We start from the raw sequence: 12,836 nt of genomic DNA, 5'->3' as shown, positions 1-12,836 counted from the left end.
TAAGGATGCTGTCAGTTTCACAGCCAGCAGCTTCCTAGCAACCAGTGACATAACAGTGGGCAGAACCTGATGAGGAAGCTGAGACACTAGTTTCATGAGGTCTGCTGTTTCCTTATAATTGACAGCAGGTAATGGGCAGATTTTCTAGCCAATAGCAAACTGTGACAGACCCAACCAGGACAGGGGCTTTTGGAGAGGATTGCAGGCTAGCCTCATGCCCCTGGCATCTGAGGGGGCTCTATTCTTAGGGAGGTGTGTGCCTGGGGGGTACCTTTTGGAGTAATTTTACTTTGGAGTCATGTAACTGTCCCCCCAAAACACACAAACTGTGAGAACTGGAGGACCAGGATACAGATTTGGGGTCTCTGTGCCCAATCCAGCATTGACTGCTTCAACCCCCCCCCTCCCAGACTCTCAGACTCTGAGCAGATGTTAACGTAACCAGCTCACAACAACCTGATGCTGAAGTCTCTTGCTGTAATCTCTTTATTAAGGTGGGATATATTTACTATTGTAACTTTGTCCCATTGTTGATTGAGTCACCTATTGTTTCTGTCTGTTGGCTGGTCCTCCTAGGAGGTTCCTACATGATGGGATTAGTCTTGTGTCAACTGGACCTTGTTATCTAATCAGTGTTTATTCCAATGTCTAATATTTGCTTTTATTGTTCATGTGGGGACTGCCCCTATTTTTGAAGTGTATAAAAACCTGCATTTCTGTTCGATGAAGAGTTCCAGTTGCACCTAAGTTAGTGTTGTCTAGTTCTTGGGAGCAATGCCCAGCTATAATACCTTGGTCTTGTGTCCCAGCGGTGAGGCACTCCAGCGGGGTGCCAGGCGGTCCATCACATAGACTATTGACTAAGGATCAGCCTGCTGTCAAGGAGAGCAAACCTGATTGGGAACTAGTGTTTATTAATCTCCATGAGGCTCTGACCCCCCTAGTTACAAACTTCCACCACTCCACTATATGACAGGTGCAACTACTGGGAGGAAGTGTCATACGAACACTGCTGTCAGTGCACCTCCACATTCTTGCGTGCACCAGATTCATGTTCCTGAGTACAAGTACATGAATCTGTCACCTGTGCCAACATTTGTCATGTGGAGGCACGCCAAAATTCTAAAGAGTGTCTTAGTCAACCTTTATGAATTTCCCTGCTTAGGTTTTTGCCTTGTTTAGTATTTGGTAGGCAATAGCGTATGGTAACCTAAAATGACCAGACTTATTGTAGCAGATTAGTGTGCTTTGGCTGACACCTGACATTTCCTTGATTTTTAGTGGCTTTGGGTGGCTGCACTTATCAAATGACTCTTTACCTTTAAATAACTATATGGAATGGGACTATAGGTGACATTTGCATCAGTAACGAAGCAGAAACTGCGGTCTTTCCCGCTTGGTCAATCCTGGTATTTTGGGTTTTGTATGTATTAAGGAAGATGACAGGGGCCAGCAAAGTCATTGTGAAATTAATACAGTAAGCACAATCTACACACAACAATGTATGCCTATCACTCTTAGGCACAGGTCACTGCTCAGAGCAAATGACTAGACATTTTTATAATAACACCGGGCAGACTTCATATAAATCTATTAAGAGGAAGAATAAATTGGAGAGACCTTTTTAAAGGAGAGCCAGTTTTGCTGAATGATTGCACCTTTAAATGTAATCTTGCAGTAAATAAATAACGCTATCCCAGTCCCAAGGCCCCAGAAAAGTAATATACTGAGCTGGTACAGTAAGTACAGACAGGAGTAATCGATCATTCTTCAAACTTGACCTGATTTTTTTTATACAGCTTGTATTTTTTATTTTTTTTTCAGCTTTTTTGCAGTGCAACAGCGAGAAAAACTCACCGGTCATTATCTTTGTTTCGAAAATGTTTGCTGTCGATGCGAAAGCTCTACCCCAGAACAAGCAGAGGTACGGTAAGGTCCAGCAGCTGTATTAATGTAACACTCAGGTGATTGTGTGATGGATGAATGCTGGTAAGTTGGCACCAGGTCGTTTACTGTACAGAGACTTGGCTCGAGTCACTCTACCACCTGCCTTCCATGGAGCAGGGTAGACCCTGCGGAGTTTACTTCTTATTGATTGCCAATAGCAGAACTTTATTGTAATCATCCAATGTCAAATCTCCAATTTTCAGAGCTATTTCACTCAATGGGCTTTGTGTTTTATTGGACATCATCTTTTACCCATAGCAAACAATCCAATTACCGTATTGATTTTCAAACCTAGACTGAAAAAAACGACTTCTGGAAGTCGACTGATAGCTATAGGTAACAAAAAAAAAAATAAGGTGTCTATAATAAAAATATGTGTTATCCAGCAGCCAATCAAACTTTTGTTTCTCATTTGTTATTTTCACTGTAGGTTTAAATATGATTGATTTAAATAAACACTGCAGATAGCATTTAAAAATATTTTTATGCTTTGATAAATAGAACCTACAGATACAATTTTGAATGTGTTCCACAAAATATGCCTTTTTAAAGCTTAGTTATTATTATTATACAGGATTTATATAGCGCCAATAGTTTGCTCATCGCTTTACATTACAATGGGAGACCGTACACGAGGCAATACGATTCAATACACGAGGGGTTCGAGGGCCCTGCCCCTTGGAGCTTACAATCTAGGAGATCACACATGCAGGGGGGTGGTAAAAGCAGGCAGCCGAGCGGGCTTTAACCCACTGTCAGTTGAAAATGGGTCACAGCAGTGACCCCCTTTTCCCCCAAACCACCCATCTCAACCTGGGTATACAGCCGCTCAGGGCTGAACACGTCACAGCCATATTGCTGTGATTTGCAGCCGTCGTAAAAAAGGAAACCGCATGTCTTATTTGGCGGGTGTTACCACCACTGAATGCGTAAATCAATAGGGCTGCAGTGCGGTAGTGAGACAATTACAGTGTTAAATCAGACAGTGAGGAAGCAACATAACACCTCCTTGCTGCCTGTCAAATGCCTTCTGAAGGCCATTCCAACACAAATCACTTTTCACAGGTCAGTGCACATGTGAGAAAGCCCTTACACTATCCATAGTTGCCTGGTGGCAGTCAGATGTGTAGGTAGAATCTAAAGGTGGCTATGCACTTGCAGGCTGAACAAAAAAAAAAAATTAATTGATTCCTCAGTCTATGCTTGAGCACAGATGGACAAATCTCTAGTTGTGGCTTTTGTATTTTGACAGTCTTGCTAGCTGTCAAACTATCCTAATAGCTCGGTGGTGGCCCTAGATCTCGTCCTCAGTGGTTTCCTCCATCCCAAGTGAACCTGTAGATATCACTCTCCCATTCTTGGCTCAGCAATGTAGTGTTTTTGGAAGTATCTCTGCTGCTGTCCTGGCTGTGCTGTCCCAGCCTACTGCTAAAGAAATGAAAATTAGTAGAATTTGGAATGATAATGATTTGCAAGGAGCAATACTGATCGCAACCAGGAATCACTACAGAGCTTACTCCAGGAAATGGAATTTAAACTGGGTGATATGGATTATTGCAATTTACATTGTTCATATGATAGGCCAGAAAGTACATTAAACTAAAGATAAGCTGTAGAAGATAAAAGAGCATTTGCTTACCTGCATGTTGCTCACCCTAACAATGTCACTCCAGTGGAGGGCAGATTTCAGGATGGTACCAAATCCTGAGTGGGGACATGTCTAATTTACAAATAAATACATAATTCTGTGTGGAAGATGCCTAAATGCTTTAACACAACAATATGTCTGTAGAGGATGACCCACAATAGAATTGCACAATATTTAAATAAAAAACATACAGATATCTTAAAGCTGAACTCTGAGCACAAAAACTTATATGTACTGTAAATATACAATATTCCTTAATAGCCACAAAGAATATAAATCCACTTTGTGTGCACCGTATGACATTGTAAACCAAGAAATTACCATGTAAAATAGCAGGCACATCATCACTGTGCTGAACATAGCTTGTACACACAGCAGAGCTGTGGGAGGGATCCAGCAGGACCCACCCAGTACAGGCTGCCTGTAGAAATCTACAGGAGTGGGTGGAGTCAAGACCAGTCAACCTGTACAAACAGTCAGAGCAGCAGTGGCTTGTCATTATTACAGGAAACTGATGCACAGAGGCGAAGTTTCACATTGGATTACTGCACAGTATGGAAGAAAAACACAAAACTCTCCCAGGATTAAAGTTAGAATTCACATACCCCGTGTGTGTGTATATACATATATATATATATATATATATATATATATATATATATATATATATATATATATATATATATATATGTATTTATCCTTTAACTTCCCCCCAAAGTTTATACTTGCTTGTCCACACTTCTGGGAGATCTACACTGTACAGCCCATTGGTGGGGAACCACACCACCCCTACAGCCAATGGTCGTGCCATTATTTCTTGTGTGCATGTAAAGCAAAATTCCATTAATTCCCTCAGAGAGACCATATATCATTGAGATGCATAGACATTGGTATTCTCTGGAATTCAGTCTGACATACAGTGCATCCAGAAAGTATTCATAGCGCCTAACTTTTGCCACATTTTGTTATGTTATAGCCTTATTCCAAAATGGAAAAAATACATTTTTTCCTCAACATTCTACGAACAATACCTCATAATGACAATGTGAAAGAAGTTCATTTTGAAATCTTTGCAATTTATCAAAAATTTAAAACAAAAAAAAACACATGTACAGAAGTATTCACAGCCTTTGCGCAATACTTTGTTGAAGCACCTTTAGCACCAATTACAGCCTCAAGTTGTTTTGAGTATGATGCTACAAGCTTGGCACACCTATTTTTGGCCAATTTCTCCTATTCTTGTTTGCAGTACCTCTCAAGCTCCATGAGGTTGGATGGGGAGCGTCGGTGCACAGCCATTTTCATCTCTCTCCAGAGATGTTCAATCGGGATGTCTCTATACATTGCTGCATTCATCTTTCCGTCGATCCTGACTAGTCTCCCAGTTCCTGCCACTGAAAAACATCCCCACAGCATGATGCTGCCACCACCATGCTTCAATGTAGGGATGGTATTGGCCAGGTGGTGAGGGGTGCCTGGTTTCCTTCAGACATGACGCTTGCCATTCAGGCCAAAGAGTTCAATGTTTGTATCATCAGACCAGAGAGTTTTGTTTCTCATGGTCTGAGAGTCCCTCAGGTGCCTTTTTTCGCAAACGCCAGGCGGGATGCCATTTGCTTTTTACTGAGGAGTGGCTTCCATCTGGCCACTCTACCATATAGGCCTGATTGGTGGAGTGCTGCAGAGATGGTTGTTCTTCTAGAAGATTCTCCTCTCTCCACAGAGAAATGTTTGCGCTCTTTCAGAGTAACCATCGCGTGCTTGGTTACCTCCCTGGCTAAGGCCCTTCTCCCTCGATCATTCATTTTGGCTGGGTGGCCCGCTCTAGGAAGATTCCTGGTGGTTCCAAACTTCTTCCATTTACAGATGATGGAGGCCACTGTGCTCATTGGGACCTTCAATGCCGCAGAAATGTTTAATTTCAATAATTTTTATTGAAAGGTTTTATGACATAGCATAGTAAGCATATACGGTTCATCAGCAAATATGGGAATATAACATAGTATTAAATATATGCCCCACCAATTGGCTGGGGCTTAGTGGTGTATATGGCAATAACATGAGAGGTATTCTCGATGTAATCTGAACCGTGTTGAGATGTGTAGGTGATCGGTAAGGGATGGAGAACAAGGAGAAAGAAGGGATGAAGGGGAGGATAGGGAGGGGGAGGGTGGGTGCAACCTGTCTAAACATAGTGGTCAGGATAGTTTACAGTTAGGTTATCAGTATTTTACAGAGCAATTTGGATTTTGTAGCCAGCGAGACCATTGGAAAATAAATGTATGGAGGGTGGAGTTGTTAAGGGTGGATCTTCTTTCCATGTCACATTGAAAATTCAGGTGTATTATTAATGATATGAGGGAAGGGATCTTGGTCGTATTCCATAATTTAGGTGTATTGCTTTTAGCCGCAGATAGTGTGTGGATAATGATGGTATGGGAGTCACGGGGGGAAGTTGTCAATTCCGATGTGAAGGAGTGCAAAAGCGGTGTTTGGGGTTATTGAGGTATTGGATAGTGTCGAAATCAATTGGAAGACGCTATTCCAGAAGAATCTGAGTGATTTGCATGCCCATAGTGTGTGAAGTATTAAGCCTATTTCTCCGCATTGTCTCCAGCAAGAGTAGGAATGTTGTGGGCAGTATAGGGAGAGTTTGCGGGTGTTAGGTACCATTGATGTACAATTTTTAGGTACGATTCCCAGTGAGAGCTACATCGAGAAGATTTATGGGTGATGTTGAAAGCGTTTTCCCACGATTGTGTTGTATTTGGTTGTGAGAGGGTTTTCTCCCAATTAGTTAGGGATGTAGTTTGTAGGATAAATTGTGAATTTATTGTGTATGTGTAGAAGGTGGAAATACCTTTACCCGTGTATTGTGGTTTGTTAAAGAAATGGTATGCAGTGGTAGGAATTCTCGTGAAATAAGGTATATTTTTTTGTTTGTAAGCAGTGGGCTATTCTCATGTAGGTGAAGTATTCAGTGGTGGGCAGATTAAATTTGTTTTGAAGGATCTGGAAAGACTTTAGTTTGTGGTCTGTGTAAAGGTCCTTTATGTTAGTTAGGCCGCAATTTTCCCATTGTAGTAAATTTAAGGAGGGGGTAATGAAGTGTAGTATGTTGATTGGGGTGGGGATATGTTTAGTATCAGCGAATTTAGTAATTAGGATGTCGTACAAGGATTGTAGGGAGGCTTAGATACATGGGTGTTTTAGTCGACATTTGGTGTGAGGTGTTGGCGGTATTAAGAGTAGGTTTCGTTGTATAAGTGGGAGAAATGGGAGTGTTTCCATTGTGGACCAAATTTTTTCTTTTGTTGGATGCCACCAAAAGTATATTTGGTCAAGAAGAATTGCATTGTAGTAAAATTTTAGGTGTGGGAGGCTTGCTCCTCCTCTAGATGTTGGGCGTATTAGGAGATTTGTGGTGCATCTGGGTTTTTTGGAATTCCAGAGGAAGTTAGAAAAAATTGCCTGTAGTTTAGAGAAAAAGATACTGGGAATGGGAATGAGGAGTGTGCAGAGTATGTACAGGATTTTGGGTAGTATGCACATTTTAAAGTCGTACTCGTCCCAGTTTGGAGAGTGTTGAGGTAGGAGTGAGGCGATTTCTTGTGGAATGGTTTCGAGTAGTAGTTTGTGATTTGAGGAATATAGTTGGTCTGTTGTTGTGGTGAGTTTGATTCCTAAGTAAGGAATATTGTGCTGCTCCCAAGAGAAGGGGAATTGTTTGGCTAATATTGTTTGAGTTTGAATTGACATATGGAGATTTAAGATGGAGGATTTGGGTTTGTTAAGTTTGTAATAAGAAATATCGGAATAATTTTGGAGATGTGTGCAAATCGTCTGGAGGGATTTGTGTGGGTTATTTACCATCAGTATGATGTCAGCCGCGAATAAACTGATTTTATGTTCTCTGTTGAGGTGAGTGATTCCGGTAAATGTTGGATTGTCTCTGAGTTTCGAGGCTAAGGGTTCAATGAGTAGTGTGAATATTATGGGGGATAATGGGCAGCCTTGTCTAGTGCCGTTTGAGATGTCGAAGGGATCTGATAATGTTCCATCTATTAATACTCTGGCTGAAGGGTTGGTGTAGAGGGATAGAATGGCAGACAGCATCCAGCCTGTGATGCCAAATTTTTGTAGGGTTTATTGCATAAATTGCCATTGTATTCGGTCAAATGCTTTTTCTGCGTCTAAGGATAGTAATAGGGAGGGTTGTTTGGTGAGTTCTAGGTTGTGAAGAAGGAATATAAGTCTTCCAGTTGCGTCCGATGTTTGGCAGCCTGGGATGAATCCTACTTGGTCTGGGTGTATTAATGTAGGGAGGTAGGGGAGGAGTCTGGGCTATTATTTTGACGTAAAGTTTTATGTCTGTATTGAGTAATGATATTAGTCTATAGTTCTGGACAATTTGTGGATCTTTGCCGGGTTTTGGTATAGTCGTAATTATGGATTGTAACATTTCCTTGTGAAATGTGCCTGTAGAGGCAGCATGGTTGAATAGTTTGGTCAGATATGGTGAGAGGTCGGAGGTGTATATTTTGTAAAATTCGTTCGTGAAACCGTCGTTTCCTGGTGATTTATTAAGTGGGAGAGTTTTGATGGTTTTTTTCTATTTCCTTGGGAGAAATTGGAGTGGAAATAGTAGTTAGTTGGGATGGGGCAAGTTGGGGGAGTTTGGTTGTGTTTAGAAATTTTTGTATGGATGTGATTACTGGTTGGGTAGTGTCTGGGTCATTTTTAAGATGATATAAATTTTGGTAGTATGTCGCAAAGGTGTTAGCTATTTCTTGTGGATTTGTGAGAGAGGTGTGAGTAGTTGGATGTTGGATTGAGGAAATTTTGGATTTTAGGCGTCTTTGATTATTTTACTTAGTAGTGAATTTGCCTTATTGCCTAGAGAATAAAATTTTGCCTTCGTTTTTTGTAGATTAAGGTCGTATTGGTAAAGTAAAATGTATCGAAGTTTATTTCTGTCTGAGGCAAGGGAAGTAGATGTGGAAGGACTTGGGTTTTTTTTGTTCATTACTTCTTTAAGTTTAATTGACGTGAGAAGTTGGTCAATTTGTTGGGTTCTTTGGTGATGCAGGAATTTAATTGTATAAGGATACCTCTCATGTATGCTTTGTAAGTGGACCATAATGTGGGTATAGAGGTATCAAGTGTGTCATTAAGTTCAAAAAACGTTGTGCGCATCCAGTATGCGTTTTTTGTTGTCTGGGTTCCTCAGTATCGACGAGTTCAGTCTCCAAATTTGAGGGATCGAAGAGTGTTGCTTAATGTCGAGGGTAATGTTGATTGGAGCGTGGTCTGACCATGTTATGGTGCCAATTTTTGAGGAGGTTATATGTTGTAGGGTTTATTTGTCTGTGGCGAAGAAATCAATTCTGGAGTAGGATAGGTGGGATGGGGAATAGTAGGTGTAATCTTTTTCTGTGCTGTGTTGGCAGCGCCAGATGTCGTAGAGATCGTTGTTATGTAAAAATTGGTTGAAGTTATGTTTGGAGGAGCGTTTGTTGGAGGAAGAGTCCAGAAGTGGGTTGCTGATGAGAAGTCTGCTTTGTTTTTGGGAGGAGATAATTGCTTTTAGTTTGTTGTAGAATTGTAGTTGGTTGGTATTAGGGCCGTAGACATTGACCAGGGTATATAGAATTTAGTTGATTCTGCAGATCAATATTTGATAGCGACCTTGAGGGTCTGCTGTTTCTGAGATGTGGTGGAATCGGAGGGAGTCCTTTATGGCTGTAATGACACCATTTTTTTCTTGGGATTCATTGCCATGTATACATGGGAGAAGTGTTGCATATGGAATTTAGGAGCTTTGGTTGATGCGAAGTGTGTTTCCTGTAGAAAAAGTACGTCGGCATGTAGTGAGCGAGTTTCTTTCAGGAGTAGGGACCTCTTGAAGAGGGAGTTGTGGCCACGAACATTTAGAGATGATATAGTAATCATTTTGTTGATTGTTGACTGGATTTGATGGGTAGGAGAGTTGTTTTTTTAACTTGCTGAGGAAGGCGAGTTTTCTGTGGTCTTAGGTGGTGGTCTTCCATAGGTATGATGGTATAGTATTGATTCGGTATCTGGATCTGACAATGTTTTTCCTGTTGTGTTGGAGGTGTTAGTTGAGAGGTGGATTGAGTCAGTAGACTGGTGGTGCAGGAGTGGGAGAAGGGTAAAGAGGGTAAAAAGGGTAAAAAAAAACTTGCGAAGAATACAAGTAATATGAGTAGTGTATCTTGCTACTTCGTAACAGGGGGGTATGAACAAGCATGGACCGTAAGAGAGGTCATGCTGAGAAGTAACTTGCGGCTTTGAAATATTCGATATAGGGCCGTTTGCCAGCAATTAGTGGAGTAAGGGGCAGTGCCCAAGATAGTCTCCGTTTGCTGCGTATTGCTGGAGGTGGATTGGTGGGGATCCACAGGTATTATGTTCCATGCTTTCAGGAGTTCGATGCCTGCTTCTAGATTTTTGATGGTGTAGATCTTACCGTGATGTTTGATGGTAAGTTTTGTGGGGAAGCCCCATTGGTAGCCTATTCCATGGTTCTTAGTGCTTTGGTTATAGTGACGAGCTTTTTGCGGTTAAGGAGTGTAGCTTTGGATAAATCGGCAAATAATTTGATATTCGCATGTGATTGTGGGAGTGAAGGAGGGTTTCTGGCAGCTGACATTATTTTCTCTTTTATGTGGTAAAAATGTATGCGCGCCAAAATATCCCTGGGAATTGTGGCTGGCAGGAATGACGGTTCCATATGGCGAGCTCCATATCTGTGAGTGAAAGAATGAGGTATTTCATATATTGTTGGATATATGGCACTATGTTATCGTTGGTGATGGATTCAGGGATACCTCTAAATTTGATGTTGTTGCGCCTGGAACGGTCTTCTAGGTCCACCAGTTTAAGGTTTATTTGTTCAATATCAGCTGCATGGTCTGCGTGTGCGTCAATCAGGTCATTATGCTCTGTGAACATTTTTCCCATTTTGTTCTCAATATGGCGTATACGGTGTTCTTGTTTTTGTACCACATTTGAGATTTGGGATAGCGATGCTGTCAGATCATTGTGGAGTGTTTGTCGCAGAGAAAGAAGCATGTTTTTCATGGAGATTTCAGTAATAGGTTGGTCAGAAGCAGGGAAAGATTCAATTAAAGATGGAGTAAGATTGGTAGGCAGCATTTGTGGAAAGGAAGACTGTCTGTCAGGAGTGGAGTCAGTATCCAGTCTGGGCCTGGATTTAGCAGGGCTGCTGGTGGTGGGAGACGGGAGGAGAGGACTCACCTGGGTCTCCTGGGTACAGTGGTGCTTTGAGCCTGGGATCCAAGTGCTGTGCGGTGTTGTCTCCTTCATAGGAGATGAGGCTGCTTGTCATGCAGCTAGCACCATCTTGGCTGCATGAGGTGACAGCAGGGAAGAAGTTGGTGAGCTTCCCTTGCTCTGCTGGAGCTTTACGGCGGCGGTTCATGATCTGCAAGGGGTCCTGTGACCCTTATCTGTGCAGTCGAGCACTCGGTTTCCCCTGGGGTCGGAGTGAGCCGTGTCAGTGCTGGTGGGTGGACGGAGCTCTCGTCACAGCGCGTCCATCCTGGAGCCGGCTGTGCATGTGCCCCCACTGCAGAAATGTTTGTGTACCTTTCCCCAGATCTGTGCCTTGATCCAATCCTGTCTTGGAGGTCTAAGGACAATTCCTTGGAGTTTATGGCTTGGTTTGTGCTCTGACATGCACTGTTAACTGTGGAACCTTATATAGACAGGTTTATGCCTTTCCTAATCATGTCCAATCAGCTAAATTTCCCACAGGTGGACTCCAAGTTGTGGAAACATCTCAAGGATGACCAGTGGGAACAGGATGCTCCAGAGCTCAATTTTGAGTGTCATGGCCAAGGCTGTGAATACTTCCATACATGTGTTTTTTTTCGTTTTTTATTTTTAATAATTTGCAAAGATTTCAAAACAAACTTCTTTCACGTTGTCATTATGGGGTATTGTTTGTAGAATGTTGAGGAAAAAATGAATTTAATCCATTTTGGAATAAGGCTGTAACATAACAAAATGTGTACAAAAGTTAAGCGCTGTGAACACTTTCTGGATGTACTTTAAGCTCTGACCTCCATTGTCTTAGAACATGCTTCCTGCCATAGGTGATGGCATCGAGAGCACCAAACATCTTAGGGCCCAAACAAGCGTTCAGTTTAAATGAGCTAAATAAATTCCTGGTTTAAAAAAAAAACAAATCAATAGTGTGCAAAATCCTACAGTATATTTTCATTCTAAAGCAGTCACAGCCTGAGTAGAAAAGCCTACCACTCTCAGTATGTTGAAGAGTGGGACCTTTGTTCTTTGTGTGAAAGCAGTGGTCTCTCTGCAGAGGTTTGACATGACCCTACTGAACCAGACTTCTAGCTCTGCAGTCAGCAAAGTTCACATTCCCCGCTGATTGGACCCCTGCCTCTGACTCAGCGAGGGTGTGTGGGATCTCTGCAAAGAGATCACTGCTTCCCCACAGAGAACAAGGGGCCCCACTCTGCAGCATGCTGGAAGAGCTCAGGCTTACTCAGGCTGTGGCTGATTTTTAAAGAAAACAAACTAAGACATTGTATGCCTTTTGTTTTGATGAACCTGGAATGGATGTAATTAGCTAACTTTAACTAAAATTTAAATTGGGTTTTAAAAAAGGTACACATTCATATTTACTGTTTGACTGCACATATAGAGCTTATTGCGGGGACTCTGTGTTTTGGAAATAAATAAATATTGCTTTTTCATGTGAACTGTAAAGCAATTCTACAAATATTGTGAATGGTATTATTTATGTGTTAATTTCATTTTATGAATCAGTAAAGCATTCTAAAATATGAAGACTGCCTTCTCCCAGAAACATCGGCTATAACAGCTGAATCATGTACCTAATGAATGCAATATATAATGCAGCGCATTCAAAAAACATACAACCAGCAACCTGTCACATTTTTTTTTTTTTGATTCTCAAATCGGATCATAGAAAAATCACTGTCAGTTGTATGTTTTTTTTTTTTATTTATTTATTTATTTTTGGTTTAATCAAAAAGGAAGTGATTGGAATGGGCACAATACAGTAGGTGTTATTCTTTTTAATGAAGTTTTATCATTTTTCGTGTAATAGAACATGCATGTTAAGGAGATCTTTCATTTTATAACATCAGCATTGTAATACCAATACAAACAATAGCTTGATCGTAGGTCTTCTGAGAGCTCTTTTCTG

The 12,836-nt window shown here is 41.4% G+C and overlaps 1 protein-coding gene across 1 annotated transcript in view; it reads left to right on the top strand.

Annotated features, from left to right (window-relative positions):
• The window catches only part of EFL1 (elongation factor like GTPase 1), a 601,029-nt gene that overhangs the window by 111,973 nt on the left and 476,220 nt on the right, over positions 1–12,836 (top strand). Inside the window, exon 12 of the mRNA XM_089676417.1 lies at positions 1,825–1,924. Within this exon, the coding sequence (XP_089532543.1) occupies positions 1,825–1,924 (100 nt within the window). The remainder of the gene's footprint in view (positions 1–1,824; positions 1,925–12,836) is intronic.

This window comes from Staurois parvus, unplaced genomic scaffold, assembly GCF_062004578.1.
Source record: "Staurois parvus isolate SC_StPar_1 unplaced genomic scaffold, SC_StPar_1.0 ptg000168l, whole genome shotgun sequence".
In the NCBI taxonomy this organism is placed as follows: domain Eukaryota; kingdom Metazoa; phylum Chordata; class Amphibia; order Anura; family Ranidae; genus Staurois; species Staurois parvus.
This window is presented reverse-complemented; position numbering and strand designations above follow the sequence as displayed.